The 18,901-nt window shown below is 33.5% G+C and overlaps 1 protein-coding gene across 5 annotated transcripts in view; it reads right to left on the bottom strand.

Annotated features, from left to right (window-relative positions):
- Positions 1-18,901, bottom strand: part of TDRD3 (tudor domain containing 3) — a 156,061-nt gene that overhangs the window by 95,978 nt on the left and 41,182 nt on the right. For all 5 annotated transcript variants that reach the window (XM_032402894.1, XM_032402897.1, XM_032402893.1 and 2 more), the window contains one exon: positions 5,427-5,511. In XM_032402894.1, the coding sequence (XP_032258785.1) occupies positions 5,427-5,511 (85 nt within the window). Of the gene's footprint in view, positions 1-5,426; positions 5,512-18,901 lie in introns of those variants that run through there.

Raw genomic sequence — 18,901 nt, forward strand, 5'->3', positions numbered from 1 at the left:
AGAATAAAATTTAAATCAGTATCTTTTAGCTGATTATGAGATCTATACATATAATTGATCTTTTCAAATTACATAGTCCCGTACATATTTTGTTTAAAGTACACTGGTAAGTTGAATAGTAATGTTTAAGGCCTTAATTCTGGTTATATTCCTTTCAATAACTTAACTACTAAATCTTCTCTATTAAGACCTAATACTTGATTTTATATAAACTGTAGTCTTACTAAAAAAATTAATGCCCCAATCCCAAACCAAGTGACTACTTTTAGTACATAAACAGAATGAATATATTTTTGATAACTGAATCCTACACAACATTCATATGAAGAGTCATGAAAACACATTATTCTATTGGCTGTGATACCCATAACAAAGCTATATAACATACAAATATCCTAGGGAACAATATCACTGCAACAGCAAGAATAAAGAAGACTTCATTGTAGTAAAAATCTGTATAATTTGCTTAAACAAATTACAGAAATCAAAGTTAGTGAAAAAATGACTAACTATATGAAAGTGCAGAAGTACATATTTCTCAGCAAACCAAAGCAAAACATAAAAAGGAAAACATAAGAACTAACAGAAACAAAGTTGTAGCATTTCTGATTTAAAAACAAAACTTGAACTATACAATTTACAAAAAAGCAGAACTTTGAAGGATATTGTCCTCTTTAAGAAGTACAAACTAAAGGAACAATAAGAAATTTGCTCAGAGGAAAATCAATATTCATGAAGAAGGCCTAATTATTTAAGTTAAGAAATTATCTTGATGACTGAGAGTGTGAGGATAGATAACTAAATTTATATTGTTCTGTTCTTCCTTAAAATATAACAACAGCTCTTCATCTCCTTAAAAGCAAAATAAAAGAAAATAGAGTGCATTTAATCACAAAAACTGTAAGACAGAACTTCATGTTAGACTTAAGGGGAAAACACTAGATGATTAAAATAACTGTGACACGGGGCGCCTGGGTGGCTCAGTTGGTTAAGCGACTGCCGTCGGCTCAGGTCATAATCCTGGAGTCCCGGGATTGAGTCCCACATCGGGCTCCCTGCTCAGTGGGGGGTCTGCTTCTCCCTCTGACTCTTTCCCTCTCGTGCTGTCATTCTCTCTCTCTCAAATAAAAAAAAAAAAATTCTTAAAAAAATAAAATAAAATAACTGTGACATAAAATGAAGACATGGAGAGAAGTAGGATAGTCTTCTTTCATCACCTACAATAACAGAATGCAGAATGTCCTCTTATTTGAAATACCAGTATGTGGTCAGCTTAAGAAATGAGCATATAAATTATACAATCCCCACAGATCTTTCCAGACTTTTACTACCATAATTCATATTTTATTTCTCAATGTAATGCAAGGGTCACTCCTAAGCTAAAACCCACCAAGTGGAACTGCCAGGCACACTAAGCCCCAAATCCAAAACACTTGTGTAATAATGGGTTAGCTTTATTGTCTTTGCAGCCTCCATCCAATCACAGAGTAAAAGAATTACAAAGTTTATATATATGTTTATATATATATATACACATATATATAAAATTATACTTTGAGTTGCATGCCTTTTCACTTTGAAAATACTGAGTAACAGGTGGGAAAAAAATATTTTCTTATATTAACCTTCCATATATTAGGGTTGTTTTATTCCTAATGTTAATACACATGAAGTACTTGGTACAATGAATTGCAAAGAGTAAGCACTTAATGAATGTTAAATTTAGGATATGTACATTTTGTTATCATCTGAACATGAATAATCATCAAGTCAGTAATACAACTCACAGTTAATAAAAATATAGGCATTATTTTGAAATAACTCAGAGGCTGAAATATTTAAATATGTATGCGAAACAGAATATATACAAATTTTATGATATACCACGGTCCCTCATTTCTGGTTTTTAGCAATAATTATGAAATTTAATTTAAACTAAAATGAGGCACCAATATAAAGTAGAAATAAGCACTATACTAAAATCCTAAACTCTGAGTCATTACAAACTGTAATTAACTAATAGGACCATGGGCACTGCCACAAATTCTCTAAATCCAGCTAATTTATTTCTCTATAAAATGGAAAAAAATATCACCAAGCCTATCTCATAAAGTTGTTATCAAGCTAAAGGAAGACAATATATTCAAAGTTTACATAACTTTCAAAGTGCTAAGCACAATATAATGAATATAATTTCATTACTCTTTTAACAAGATGAAAATGACCCACCAAATCTTTAAACATCTTAAAATCAAAATCAATTTATAAGTACTGCAAAGACAATTTTATGATTCAGATGCCATTATATCAGGATCACTAGTAAAACTGGGTCCAAAAATACATTTATATTGGACATAAAAAATTATGCAGGAGAAATTCTTAATCTATAAATACACATGCACGTGTGCACACATACAAAAGATCCCTATTTATTCAAGTAAGTTCAATGGAATATCTATTTGGCAAATCATTTTATATTATACAGAATCTTAAAAGAAATTTTTAAAAATCTGTTTTTAAATTTTTACTAATGCATAGTATTCAGTAATTTAAGACCGAGCTATCACTTAATTTACTTCTGAATAATTCAGGTATTTGAGCCCAAAACCATATGCTGGATTTTAATGTCATTTCTTAATATTCTTACTTCCCATTCTATAGAGTAAAAAATTAAGAAACCTCCTTTTCAACATAAAAATCTATACAGAAACGAATTACACAGCAGCTCTTAGGCTGCTCCTTTTAGAAGGTTGGCCCTAGGCTGGCATGTGGGAACTCTGCACTTGAACCATTTCCTAACTGAAAATGTGGTTCACTGCCTAGACTATTTGTATAAACAATGTGATTTATGGTGAACACCTGATTTTTGGGGGGAGGAGTCTTAGAACTGTTTCACTTAGGCAGAGAGTACCCTCATAAGCAGACCAATAAATGCCTTGGGTGCTAGTCTCTATGGACTTCCCTGGGCAGAAACGCTGTACAGTTAGCCTTGCTTTTCAAAAGTTCACATTAGGCCACTTTATTTTTACAAAAGACCTACATGAGTTTTTGCTAACTGAAAGAAATTCGAAGATTTTCATTTTACAGGTAAAGAAGAAAAGCAAAAATAGTGTTCAGTGATTGTGTTACAGTGAGCCTTTACAGAAACAGAATGTACCCCAAACAGCAAGAGGGGCACTGCTAAAGCTTCTTCCCCAGGAACTACACTCAGCATCTCAGCATCCAGCTACAATAGCTTTGAACTGTGTTGTAAGCATCTGTGCTTTCTCTTGATTTATTTTGTGCATCCTTTAGCAAGATATGCCCTAAGGTATCAGAAAAACCTGAGAGGTTACTTTTTGGGTCTGGGAATGCTCTAAAATCTTTCCATATAAATTAATGGTAATTACTTCTTCATTTTACACCATTTTGGCTTACAAAAGGTTTTGCAGGCATGCCCTACTTTTTTTTTTTTTTAATTTTATTATTTTGAGAGAGAGAGCACGCACATGAACTAGAGGGGTAGAAGGAGAAAGAGAATCTTAGGCAGGCTCCACGCCCAGCGCCAAAATCAAGAGTCAGATGCTCAACTGAATGAGCCACCCAGGTGCCCCAGGAATGCTCTACTTCTGGATAGCGGGGAAAACCTGTACATGTATTACAGCATTTTCATTGCTAGATAAAGGAACAAGCTCAGTGTGTCCTGCACAGGAGGAGGGGGACACAAGAAAGCTCATGCATGGATTATTCTCCCAATATGTAATAAGTTATATATAATAAGAATCAATAATGCAAGTCTTTTTCAACTAGTAACTAATAGCCCCTAATCTTTCAAAAGTTGAAAAAAAATTCAACAGAAATACTACAAATGCCTGACTTTATTTAAAGGCGATAAGCTTGAAAAGTAAATTAGCTGTCTCGTCTAGAGTTCATCCTAATTAAAAGTATTTCTTTTTCCTATTGTATGGCATGATATCTTGGATTGGAGTATTCAACTATATTATTTCAGAGAAAATTATAAAGACAAATTAATTCATAAAATAATGGTCATCATGTACCTCTTATGTACATAGGACAAATACTTCATCTTGATTTATTTTAAGTTTCACAGCCAATTATAGATAGCTCATTGCTATTTACCTAAGTATATAAATAAGAAAAAGAAGAGCAGAAGATTGTCACAAAATCTCTTCCTCATCATCTTCAGAATTTTTTTTAATTCATAGAGTTTTTTCAACATTTTTTGAAAGTAGAATTCACTTATTAGGGTGCAAGTCAAAAAAAGTTAAAGTGTATAGGGAATATTACCATTTGTAGACATAGACAACATGCATAATTTCTAAAGCTTACTTTAAAAAATTTTATAGTCTTTTATTGAAAACCTGCATTCTTAGTTGAGAAACAAAAAATGATCTTGTTAGTTTTATTGAATAAAATTCAAAGAAGCTGAAAAAAATGACAGAATCAAAACATAAATTTTACCTGTTTAAGTCCATTTAACTGTATATAAATTAAAGTAATGTAAAAAGAAAAGGTTATGTACAGTTATATATTTATTTATATTTTAAATGTTCTTATCAGTTGCTGCCATTTCTGCTTCATGTTATACCTGTGTTGCAGTGATATGGTGGATCTGTCATTCTCCTATGAATAAGAGAATAAGTAATTCTCTTATGAATTTTGTTGACTACCTATCATATTGTATAAATTTGATTTAATAGATTAAATTATAAATTTAATAGATTGTTATTATAAAGATAATATGAAAATACTCCCAAAGGGGTAACCGCAAGGTTGAAAAAAGAATATTCATTTACTTACACCTAAATTTCAAACAATTTCTATAACTCTTCAATAAAATCCAAAAGCCAATCCCAATTATGGAAAAGATATGCTACAGAGATAGGTGGAAGGAGAGAGATCGGAAAGAAATATATACACAACATAACTGTAATTATGGATAGCCTTAATTTTCTTATTTTACTTTTGTTTTCTGAAGTGTTCTACAATATACATTACTTTTATCAACAGGAAAAGTTATTCTGAAACAAAAAATACGACTTGTCAAAAAGCTATAACCTAGCTAGAGTTCCTATGTTAATGAAATGACTTGTTTTAATAAATATGATCAGTATTTTCTGCTATTAAATATCTACTGTAAATATTATAAAATTCTGTAACTGATCACTGGGGAGAAATGGCAATTCTAATTGCGTTTTTTCCTTTTTTATTGGATTCTGTATAACAGATCTTATAAGAAACATATATTTCTAAAAATCGGGCTGATAGGAGATTACCAAATTCAACAAACATCACTGCAACTTAAAATACACAGTAAAAACAAAAGATGTCCTCCATATTACTTATCTTAAATTCCAGTTTATTCTATAAGACATTTTGAAAGCTTCTAGATTTAAAATGTTTATAAGTTAATAAACAAAACCTACATTGAGAGCAATCAGGATGATGTCATTTACATTGACTTTGTCAGGAGAACTTGTGCAAGCTTCAATGCCTTCATCTGAAAGATACCTGTTAAAATAAAATAAATGGCTTAATATTTTCTAAATTCAAAATTAACCAAATTATATTCTTAAGTCAACATGCAATTGTGTTCTGTACTATAAAAAGCTTCTACTATAAATACCAGGGAAAGAGCTCTGGATATTCCGTTTATTTACCGTATCTGATAGAACAGAATGGGCAATGCGTATTTTCCCTCTTTTGTATCCTTAAAGGGATGTTGTGTCAGTAAAATTATCCATATGCTTTCTGAGAAAAGCTATTTAAATATCAAAATATTTCTTAATGAATGTATGAGCTACTCTTACTATTATGCAAATATAATATCTGACTTAAATATTTGTTAATACAGAAGTTCTTAGAGATTTGAGATGTGTTATAAAAATAGAACTAAAAATAGCATAGATTTAAACTTAATCCCTGACAATTTTCTCTGTCTGCTACTTTCTCATATTATCTTCTCAAGTTCCCTTTCTTGGACATAACATTCCTGAGAATGCTTTAGTAAATATTATTGACTTAAAGTGGCACAAAGATAGGCAACTTTTTAGCTAATACCTTTTACTTTTCCTGTTCTCTTTTCAGTTTTTTTACTCATTGTCTTATTGCCTTTTGATCTTTTATCCAGTCTAAACCAACCATGCATCTGTTGTAGACAATAATTAATTCAAGAGTAAAAAGATTATTGAATCCAGGGAAAGAATCATTTCTACCCATTCATTCATACCCAATTCAGGCATTCTAAAATTCTTCTGATAAATTCTAGAATTCAGGTGTCATCCCCCCAAAAGTCCACCTGTACAAATGCCCATTAACATCTCACATCTTTTACTTTTTTTAAAGATTTTATTTTTAAGTAATCTCTACACCCAACGTGGGGCTCAAACTCATGACCCCGAGATCAAGAGTCGCACACCCTACTGACTGAGTCAGCCGGGCGCCCCCCCCCATCTCACATATTTTATAATCAGTATCAACTCCTTTAACCAAAGGCTGGTGCCAGCATTGCCACTGCAGACATCCTCCCACTGAGAAGATACAGCAGTGTCAGGCTGACAGAACTCATTCAAGCTCATCCCTGATGGCCAGCAATTCCACCATCAATCCCCAACATCAGACTGACTCATCCTAAGACACTTGTCAGTGTAAACTCTACCTGGAGACAGCAACCAAAGAGCATGTGCCTTTAAGAAACATAGATTGAATAATTTCTCAAAAATGAAGGAGCAAATGAAAAGAAATGTAAATTGAAGAATGCAAAAGAACAATAAGAGATTAAAGTTGATAAGCCTAAGAACAAGACCAAGGAGATAAAAGTATACATATCAAAACAAGAATGTATTAAAAAAATTATATAGTATTGAGTTTAAGACCCTGGCAGTGCTAAACTACAATGATGAAAGAAGGCAAATAGTTAACTGGGTTACAGAGAAAAAACAGAAGTGTTAAGTATGTACATGAGTAGGATGAATGGAGGGGAGACAGTAATAACAGTACATTAAGTGACCAGGGAATACAAATGTCTATAGTCAGCACAGATGGTTAAAACACTGCTTTAATTCAAAATGGCTGTTAATTTCCTTATTATGTTGTTAAATTTCATTGGTCCTAGCCACTGACTATATATCATTAATCATCGTACAAATTCAGTTTTAGAAATATTAAGTCCCTATTTGTGTGAAAAGTATTATGTGAGTCAGTAACGAGATTAGTAAAATGATGAAAATTAAACACCTGCCTTCAAGGAGTTCACTGCCTCACAAACAGCACAACACAATAAATATATAAACATGAAAGGCCAAAATATTTATAAATGAAACATTACAGGGGCTCAAAGTGACTAGGGGATGGGAAAGGGTGCACAAAAGGGAACAGTATGAGCAACAACATAAAAGTAAGAAGGGTAAAGCACTTCTAGAGGTAATAACCTGGAATATTCTGGCTGGAAAATGGGGAAGAAATGATAGATGAGTATAGGTTGAGATGGATTATAGGAAGCAACAGTACACAAAGATATGGGTGATATCTTAAATGCTGATTGAGTAATTACAAAAACACAACTTTCAAAATTCCTACACAATGTGGAAATAGTATGCAATGATGAATAAAATACTTTGTTTTTCTAGAAAGGCACGTCTTTAGAATTTAAAAGATCATAGGAAGTGAGATGATCTGGAATAAATCTTTAAAATAATCAAAATTTACCTCTTCAGTTCTACAGATGAGGAAAAGAAGGCCCAAAGATGTTAACAGAACTTCCCAAAAACAGAAACTTAAGTGACACAAAGTTTAAACAAGAATGCCTCCTGACTCCCAGTTCATCAGTCTTTTCATTACAACATACAATTTTTATTTATCAACTACAATTGCTGTTAGAAATACTATCTTCTCCGTTCTGCATGGAGCACTGGGTGTTATGCACAAACAATGAATCATGGAACACTATATCTAAAACTAATGATGTAATGTATGGGGATTAACATAACAATAAAAAAAATTAAAAAAAAAAAAAAAAAAAAAAAAAGAAATACTATCTTCTCACAAACATAAACCAGTATCTGTACAAATCAATTTCCTGATCCACTAGACAATTTTAACAACACACACAAAAAGGGACAGCTAGGTAAACTCCACCAGTGAGCTCCACAATATATTAAAGAAGAATATATCTAGGGGCGCCTGGATGGCACAGTTGGTTAAGCTTCTGACTCTTGGTTTCAGCTCAGGTCTCATGGTTGTTAGATCGAGCCCCGCATCTGGCTCCATGCTCAGCACAGAGTCTGCTTAAGATACTCTCCCTCTTCCTCTGCCCCTTGCCCGGAGTGCTCTCTCTCTCTCTCAAATAAATAAATCTTAAAACAAAACAAAACAAAACAAAACAAAACAAACAAACATGTCTAGTTTCATAGTAAAAGATCAGAGTACTAATACTAATAATTAGAGATTAAAAATTGTAAAAACAGTAAAAATACCTATCCCTACCTAATTTAAAAGGGAAACGCTAACAAAAATTGTAAAGGCAGAAGCCATAAAGAGGTGGAAATTCGACTTCATATATGTGTAAGTCAAATATCATGTGATTTCTTTCAAATAATGCCTGTAAAATGCCTCCTGAATATAACAAATTCTAAAACGTGGCTCAATCGCAATTTCCACATCTTGTACAAGTCTCCCTTACTCACCCTTCATATTTTGAAAAATCAAAGGATTTGAGGAACAGGAGACCCATTCACAGCTCTCCCCAGTGACATCTTGGTAATCCTTCTATAAATACTGTACCATTTTCACTGAAGGACTGAATCTAAATTAACCAGAACTTGGGACTTACAAGTTCATCTTGTTTTTGTAAACATTTAAAACTCCAACACTATCAATGAATAAAACAAATAAAAAGTAATAAATAATAAAGGTCAAATTCCCAAATTGGCTTCAAGATGCATCACAGTCATGCAGTAACTGAAAGAACAAAACACAAAATTCAGCAGCCTTAATGAGAGAAATTTTGGGAAAGAAAGGAATTGAAAAATTGGACCAAGCATGCCAGATCTGATCCCTGTACACATCTGCACGACGGACCTGGAGGGAAGAGAATTATAATCAGTTCCCACGTACCATCTCTGAGCACGTAAAACCCAAAGGCATATAGACCTTAAAGAAGAAACAAACCCCAGAGAGCTCATGTTGACCAGAACAGCAAAAGCACACATTTTTCCATTCTAGTGGAGATTTTGGAACAGTAATGTTATAAAATCACTCATTACTATTCTGTACTAAAAATACATTGAAATACATTTTATTGACAAGCAAGGCACTAAAGGGCTAAATTTCTTCATGATACAGAACAGATGAACATTTCTCACTAATTTTAACTTCAACTAATGCCATTTTAAATCACAGTTTAATAAGTGCTCAAATTAAAAAAGAGATTTTAGAAACTGTTTCCTTTTTTCGTAAATAGAAGATATTAAAATTTCATCTTACTCAGAGCCACTTAATTTGTAATCCTGAGCAACTCTTTTCACTTTAGAAGTAAAAGCTCCAAAATTAATTATTATCCACCAATTTGGGGAGTGGGATTTCCTATTACAAATAATGAAAAATATTCAATGAGAAGGGTCACAGCTTAAGTGTTACTACCAGAACCATCTTCATTTCATGTTCAAAAGTCACCTGGGCATATAAAAAAAAACATGCCCAAACTATAGTTCAAGAATCTCAATTGATAGAAAACTATGATAAAACAAATATTATTTTAATCTCATTTATTTGATTGAGATAGTGGATCATCATTAACACCTCTTACTACCAGTAATGGTCAAAGACAGGCAATTTCCCTTTCATTCATTCCTCTGAAAGCAGGTAAAATCCTGAGTCTAACTTATTTGCTGGCTATGATGGACACATAACGAGGAGGACAAAGACAAACTGAAGACTACATGCCCCATCTAAAGGGAACGGCCTTAACTCACCTCCAGCTGACTGTCTGTAGGAGGGCAGGTAAAGCAGTTAGTGTCAGATCTTCTCATTTTTAGCTTTTAAGTTTTTGTAAAGCAATATATAAGCCAAACGAAACATAGTTCAGCCTGCATGTGAAACACATACTTTGTGCTTATTAATCATATTATTTTATTAAAATTATCTGCTTATTTGTTCCTGTATACTTCAAAGTTACCTGTCTTTCACATGCAAGTTGTACCAAAGTGTCTCTCAAATGATACAATATTCATAGCTGACCTCCTATTCAAGCAAAAGAGTAAAAGAACTGTCTTTTGGGTCACTTTGTATGACTTTTGGAAAACAATGAACACAATTATGTAGTTAACAAATGTTCTTAGCAGAGTTGTCTACATCAGACTAAAAAGTGTCAAATCACTTAGTTTGGCATAAATATTTTACAAACTGGACATATATGGAATTAATCCTTACTTCAGATTTCTAGATGACTTTTTTTTTTTTTTTTTAGGGAAGAGGAATGTTCTAATTAATTACCAGAAACACTAAAAAGCAAACACTAGTTTTCTTCCCTCCACCCACCTGATCCATTCAAGCAGTTTGAACTAAGGCCTGAATTCCTAAAGTAATCAAAGACAATCTATTACTGCACATATAAATTAGGTTGATGACACAGGAAAATTCTTTAAAATGCCAAGGAGAAAACTATGTATGAAAACATTCTTCCCAAATGAATTGGAACAAAATCAAAAAATAATGGACGTATCTGGACAATGACTGGTATACAGTAGTCTTAACTGTCTCTGAATAAAACCCAAATCAAATGGCCTCCTATGGTTTTTGTGGTCTTTGATCTATATGGAATTATTTGCTACCACGTTGAGATTATTGGTCCAAATATGTAATCTAAATATCAAAATGAGAATTTTAACAAATTAATTCCTGCTTAGACACAAGAAAATAAAGATAACTAACTTCCAACTACCCAAGCTCAATACGGGGAAAGAAGAGAATAAAACATGAGATAATTTAAAAATCAATTAATATTCAAAGTATCTTTGGTCCTGTCAAATATGGAAGTTGACAACCTACTGCAAATTCTCAAAACATTAGAATATATATATATACATATATATATATATATTTTTTTTTTAAGTAAACTCTACACCCAACATGGGGTTTGAACTCACATCCCCAAGATCAAAAGTCACATGCTCTACCAACTGAGTGAGCCAGATGCCCCATCAACACATTAAAAAATATTTTACAAAATTGCCTGAATAAAGATCTATTCTCTCTGCCTATCCTGTTTCTATCCCCATTGCGTAAGTGGAATGTACACGCTTGCCAAAAAATTCAGTTTTTGCTATTATTCTTATACCCCAGAGACACTGAAATAATAACTTGCTAATTCCCTCCTCTAGGGCAGGAGAAAATGACTTATAAATTCCTATTTATGAACATAATTTGGGAAAATATAATGCAGGCATACCTTGTTTTATTGTACTTCACTGTACTGTGCTTTCCAGATGATATTGTACTTCTTACAAAGTGAAGATTTGTGGCAACCCTGTGTCGAGCAAGTCTACTGGTGTCATTTTTCCAACAGCATTTGCACACTTCATATCTGTTGTCACACTTTGGTAATTCTCACAATATTTCAAACTTTTTCATCATTCTCATATTTGTTATGGTGATCTGTGATTAATGATCTTTGATGTTACTACTGTAATTGTTTTGGGGTGCCATGAACCACACCCATATAAGAAGGGGAACTTAATCAATAAATGTGTGTGTTCTGACGGCTCCACCAACTACTGCTCTCTCCCTATTCTCCCTATAGGGCCTTCCTATTCTCTGAGACACAGTATTGAAATTAAGCCAATTAATAACCTCACGTTGGCCTCTCAGTGTTCACGCGAAAGGAACAGTCACCCTTCTCTCACTTTAAATCAAAGCTAAACATGGTTAAGCTTAGTGGGGAAGGCATGTAAAAAGCTGAGACAGGCTGAAAGCTAGGCCGCTATACCAGTTAGCTAAGTTGTAAATGTAAAGAAACAGTTGTTAAAGGAAATTAAAAGTGCTATTCCAGTGAACACACAAATGATAAGAAAGCAACACAGCCTTATTGCTGATATGGAGAAAATTTTAATGTTTGGATAGAAGATCAAACCAGTCACAACATTCCCTTAAGCCAAAGTCTAATCCAGAGCAAGGCCCAAACTCTCTTCAATTCTATGAAGACTGGGAGAGGTGAGGAAGCTGCATAACTAGTATGAAGCTAGCAGAGGTTGGTTCATGAGGTTTAAGGAAAAAAGCCATCTCCATAACATAAAAGTGCAAGGGGAAGCAACAAGTACTAATGTAGAAGATGCAGCGAGTTATCCAGAAGATCTAGCTAAAATCATTAACGAAGGTGGCTACACCAAGCAATAGATTTTCAATGTAGATGAAACACCCTCTATTGGAAGAAGATGCCATCTAGGACTTCCATAGCTAGAGAGAGGTCCATGCTTGGCTTCAAAGGTTCAAGGGACAGGTTGACTCTTTTTAGGGGCTAATGCAGCTGGTGATTTAAGTTGAAGCCAATGCTCATTTACCATTCTGAAAATCCTAGGGCCCTTAAGAATTACACTAAATCTACTCTGCCTGTGCTCTATAAATAAAAGAACAAAGCCTGGATAACAGCACATCCATTTACAACATGGTTTACTGAATATTTTCAGCCCAATGTTGAAACTCACTGTTCAGTAAAAAAAGATTCCTTTCAAATTACTACTCATTGACAAGGCACCTGGTCACCTAAGATCTCTGATGGAGATGTACAACAAGATTAATGTTTTCATGCCTGCTAACACAACATCCATTCTGTAGTCAAGGAATAATTTAGACTTTCAAGTTTGTTATTTAAGAAATAAATTTGAAAAAAAAAAGAAAAAGAAATACAATTTGGAAAGCTATAGCTGCTATAGATAGTGATTCCTCTGATGGATCTGGGCAAAGTAAATTGAAGACCTTCTGGAAAGGATTCGCCATTCTAGATGCCATTAAGAACATTCCTGATTCATGGAACAGGTCAAAATACCAACATTCACAGGAGTATGGAAGAGATTGATTCCAACCCTCTTGGATGACTTTGAGGGGTTCAAGAATTCAGTGGAAGAAGTAACTGCAGATGTGGTAGAAACAGCAAGAAAAACAATTAAAAAGTGGAGCCTGAAGATGGAACAGAATTGCTGCAACCTCATGATAAAACTTGAACAGATGAAGGGTTGATTCTTATGGATGAGCAAAGAAAGTGGTTTCTTGAGATGGAATCTGTTCCTGGTAAAGATACTGTGAAGATTATTGAAACAAAGGATTTAGAATATTACATAAACTTAGTTGATAAAGTAGCAACAGGTTTGAGAGGATTGATTCCAATTTTTTTTTATTTTAAGATTTTATTTATTTATTTGACACAGAGAGAGAGAGAGAGAGAGAGAGAGAGAGCACAAGCAGGGGGAGTGGCCGGCAGGCAGGCAGAGGGAGAGGGAGAAGCAGGCTCTCTGCTGACAAGGAGCCCGATGCGGGGCTCGATCCCAGGGCCCTAGGATCATGACCTGAGCCGAAGGCAGATGCTTAACTGACTGAGCCACCCAGGTGCCCCTTGGCTCCAATTGTGAAAGAAGTTCTGCTATGGGTAAAATGCTATCTAACAGCAACACATGCCACAGAGAAATTGTTTGTGATAGGAAGTCAACTAATGAGGCAAACTGCATTGTTGTCTCATTTTTAAAAAATTACCACATTCACCCCAATCTTCAGCAACCACACCTTGATCAGTCAACAACCATCAACATCTAGGCAAGACCCTCCACCACCAAAAAGGACACAATCCACTAAAGGTCAGAAGACAGCATTTTTTAGCAATAAAGTATTTTTAAATTATGTATATTTTTTAGACACAATGCTATCGTACACCTAATAGATTATAGTGAAGACAACTTTTATATGCACCGGGAAACCAAAAAATTAATTTGACTTGGTTTATTGCAATATTTGTTTTACTGATGGTGATATGAAACTAAACCCACAATATCTCTGAAGTATGCCTGTATTTAACCATACTGAATAGCAAGATTAGTAAGTTAACAAAGCTAATAAAAATTGGCATAAAATTTGCTTCAGATCACTTGGTACAGATGAAATCAATATATTCATTATAGTTTATAGATACATTAAGGGTAAAAAAAATTACTGATGAGAATACAAATTGATATGCCCACAGTAAGCTGAATGAACCCATGGGATTCTCTGTCTAAATCCCTAGTAAGCACAGTAATTAGCAGGACCAAAACACTACTAAAGATAAATCAGGGGGCGCCTGGGTGGCTCAGTCAGTTAAGCGGCTGCCTTCGGCTCAGGTCATGATCCCAGAGTCCTGGGATCGAGCCCCACATCAGGCTCCCTGCTCTGCGGGAAGCCTGCTTCTCCCTCTGCCACTCCCCCTGCTTGTGTTCCCTCTCTCGCTGTGTCTCTCTCTGTCAAATAAATAAAATCTTAAAAAAAAAAAAAAAAAAAAAAAAAAGATTAAAAAAAAAAAGATAAATCAGAAGAGGACATACTATGACACACAAAAGATAAAAATGAAAAAAGAGGTCTTTTATTGCATTTCCATTAACAACCAAGTATCTCTTCTATGACCTACCATTTTTTCTTTCTTTCTTTAGGTAAAGTGGCTATCTCCTATGCCAAAATAAATACCACTGAATTCTTGGAATCTTTATTCCAACAATCATAATAAGGACCTGAATCAACACTAGCTTAAAATGTAATCTTCTCTATGGTTTATGTATGAATGTATCAGATGAATAAAGTTATGTATTATTTAAAGTACCTCTAAGTACAATCACTTACTGTTGATCTTAATCAATATAGTAAATTTTTTTAATACAAAATTTATTTTATCCAGAAATAAACTATTTTTAAAAGTACATTAATTTTTCAGTTTTTAGTTTTATGATTTCTTTACATACACAAATGTACACTACTTCCATTTAGTTAACTTATGACATTAAATTTCTTCCACATATACATACTTACACACTCATACCTCAGAAAATCTCTTTTAATTTTTTCTACACTAATTTTTCAAATTGTTATATTATCAAAAGAGAAATACCAAAAGCAAAGATATCAAAGATACTTAACATTTTAAAGGCAAAGTTTTCATAAAATTAACTGGCACAAAAACTGAAAGGATGAATACGCAAAAACCAAAAAAAGAAAATTTACTTAGTACTACAGAAGCATTTTTTCCCCCTAAACAAAGAACTTCTAGATATGTGAAGCATTATGAAAAGCCCTGATATACACCATGATCAATAACCTACTACTCAAACATTTCAGTGGCCAGACAAAAATTTTTTGACCCAACATTGAACACTAAAAGACTGAAATTAGAAAAAATTATAAGGAAAATCCTTTGAAAAGTCATAACACTTGAAAGTGTTTAAAATCTGAAAAACTACTTCCTTTAAAATACTGAAGACTTATTAGCAAATTCTGAAGGCTGTACTACTTGAAAACACCACTAGGTGACAACCTTGCTTCACAAAGTAAAATATCACATGAAAGGTAAGCCTCCAAAGATGTACTAAACTAGCTTTAAAATAAAGGATTTGACATTTACCGGCTTTTAAGGGGTAGGAGAGATACCAAAGAAAATAAAATACACGATTATAATTTTAAAATTTGTGTTTGCTATAAAGATCATATCTCCTCATAAGAAAAAAAATTCAATGTCAAAAGATAATTTTCTCTTGTATTGTTTCCTACATGCATCCTTTGGAAATAGAGACTTATAAAAAGTACACACAAATTATTAGAGAGTAAGGCTTTTTTGCTGTGGAGTAGTCACAAAGAGTATTTTCAACATTAATTCAATAGTTCCTTTTCTCTGACATCAAAATAAATAAGCATGACAATTTTAATAAACATAAGATAGGTGAAAATAAATTACAAACTTCTATTTTTTTATAACCCATTTTCAGATATTAAAATATACATACATATATAAATACATACATACATACATAAACCAACCTATGATGATATTAACCCTGGAATGCTTATTTGGTATAAAAAAATTTTTTAAAAACAGGGGCGCCTGGGTGGCTCAGTTGGTTAAGCGACTGCCTTCAGCTCAGGTCATGATCCTGGAGTCCCGGGATCGAGTCCCGCATCGGGCTCCCTGCTCGGCAGGGAGTCTGCTTCTCCCTCTGACCCTCCTCCCTCTCATGCTCTGTCTCTCGTTCTCTCTCTCAAATAAATAAATAAAATCTTTAAAAAAAAAAAAAATTTTTTTAAAACAGCTGAGCAAGTAAAATTTTGTAAATAATTTCTGTGAAATCCCATAATAGATATATTACAAGGAATAGTGGCAATGGGAACCTATGTTATTATTCGTTTTTGCTAACCAAGCCTTCATATAAATTTAAAAGTATAAAATGAAGCCTGTAGATTTTTATTTCATTGGAGGTTATACTTTACATTCCTCCTCTAATTCAACATTTTCATACTTTAATTCAGAAGCAGAGCTGAGGTTATGTTTTAGCAACTCATATTTTAAAACATAAGAGTATTTGATATTTCTGTCATCTTTTCCTCAGCACAAAGGTGATAGCTATAAAACCATACATCAGGTGGAAAGCTTCACTTTAGGCCTGATACCCTGTGCACTGACTACCACAACAGAGCATCAGTACCTGCAGAGTCCATGCCAAGGGCCTCCCAGGATTAACCACCGGAGACTGCATACTCAGTTAGGTTTGTATAAGGAATGTTATTTAAAAATATAAGATGTCATAGCAAAAATTAGAAGGCATTTTGATGAAAAGCTTGGAGAGATTGTCATGTGATCTGTACTGTTTAGTAAGGCAGAACTCGATGCTCATCTCACCCTCACCCTTGAACACATGTGGAATCCTAGGCAATTTAATCTTTCTGCACCTCTGTTTCTTTTCCTAAGGAAAAAAAAATGGAGATCATACTGAAAATATTGATCTACAGAGTTATTCTCAAGAATAAACGAGACAGCATGAAAAACCTAGCATATGCTTGGTATAAAGTAGATGCTAAATAAACTCATTTTCTTCCTTCTTAAACACTGTACCCTTGGTGTTTGTTCTGGAAAATATTTTCAAAACATGATACTCAAAGATGTCTTCTGGGTTCTCAGAAGAAAGAAAAAGAATAAGAATTGCCAAACAACAAAGGGAATTTCCTCAAAGGCTACAACTAAGGTGTGTGTGTGTCAGAGGTGTGTGTGTGTGCGTGTGTGTATGTTTCTTTATAGGAAACCTGAACTACATATTTCTAACATATTACTGACAAGGGGTTCATTGAGAATAGAAGATAGTGTCAGCAAGATGGAAGGAATTTCATCATTTAATTTCTGGATATCTTCCAATTTTACATACAGATACATATATACAGTTTTAACAACAAGAAAATAAGTTATTCAATGAGACTGTGCAACTATTTCCACCCAAAACAGAATTTCCAATGCAAAATACATTGCCATCATTTTTGCCCAATCTGCCATTTACATCAAAATTTAGAAAATGTCAAGAAATAGCTGGTGAATAATAATCTTAAAATTCTTTAGCACAGAATTACAGTTGTAATTACTAATTTTAAAATTAGACATTTTATAATTTACTTATAATTTATTTAAACTAATGCCATTTATTTAAAACTTTAAAAATGAAAATTTACTTCAATTATCATAAGCAATTACAGCAAATACCTACTTCTTTGTAGTTACATAATCATATATTTTACCATCTGATAGTAGGACAATCCTTCATAAATTAAAATGAAATGAAAGGGGGGTGCCTGGGTGGCTCAGTCATTAAGCGTCTGCCTTCGGCTCAGGTCATGATCCCAGGGTCCTGAGATCGAGCCCCGCATCAGGCTCCCTGCTCCGCGGCAAGCCTGCTTCTCCCTCTCCCACTCCCCCTGCTTGTGTTCCCTCTCTCTCTCTCTCTCTCTGTCAAATAAATAAAATCTTTAAAAAAAAATAAAAAGAAAAAAAAATAAAATGAAATGAAAGAGGCATAAAATAAAAAGAGCAGTCACTTAAATATGCTACCAAATTAAGTAAATATTAAACAAATAAATGACTTATTTGCCAAAACAGTGAAACAGCCCCCATATATATATATGCCCCATTTATATATATCTTAGTCCATAAGATATATATTAGTCAGTAAATATGGATTCTAACTTTCATTTCTTTAAAATACATCTTATATACAAAATGTTTTGTGTTGATAAAATTTTTGAAATTGAAATGCTGCAAATAAATTAAAAGGTTTTAATTTTTAGCTTAGAAGACATCATTTAAATATATTCCCATATCTCTTCCTAGTGGGCTGAATGGTGATGCCCAAATGTCCTAATCTCTGGAACCTGTTACTTTATTTGGAAAAATGGTCCTAATAGATATACTTAAGTTAAGCATCTTGAGATGATTATCCAAGTAGGCCCTAAATCCAGTAACAAGAATCCTTATAGGAGAGAAGTGGCATGGCGGGAGGTGGGCAGGGTTCTGAGACAGAAACACAAAGGGAAGAAATAGAGAAGAGAAGGCCATGAGAAGATGGAGGCAGATATGGAGTGATGAGGTCTCAAACCAAGGATCGCCAACAACCCCCAGAAGCAGAAGAGAGTCAACTGATTTGGCCTCCAGAACTAAAAGCACCTATTTCTGTTGTTTTCAGCCACCCAGTTTGTGGTACTTTGTTATAGCAGCCAAAGCAAACTAATATACCTATTATGAATTTAAGTTATTATTTGAGAAGTACTGATTCAATTCAATAATTTTTTGAAAAATTATCCTTTAGATTAGAATCTACATAGAAGTACATTTTCTATTCAAATTAAATGCCTTGATTCATTA

The sequence above is a fragment of the Phoca vitulina genome, unplaced genomic scaffold, assembly GCF_004348235.1.
Source record: "Phoca vitulina isolate PV1807 unplaced genomic scaffold, GSC_HSeal_1.0 scaffold5, whole genome shotgun sequence".
In the NCBI taxonomy this organism is placed as follows: Eukaryota; Metazoa; Chordata; class Mammalia; order Carnivora; family Phocidae; genus Phoca; species Phoca vitulina.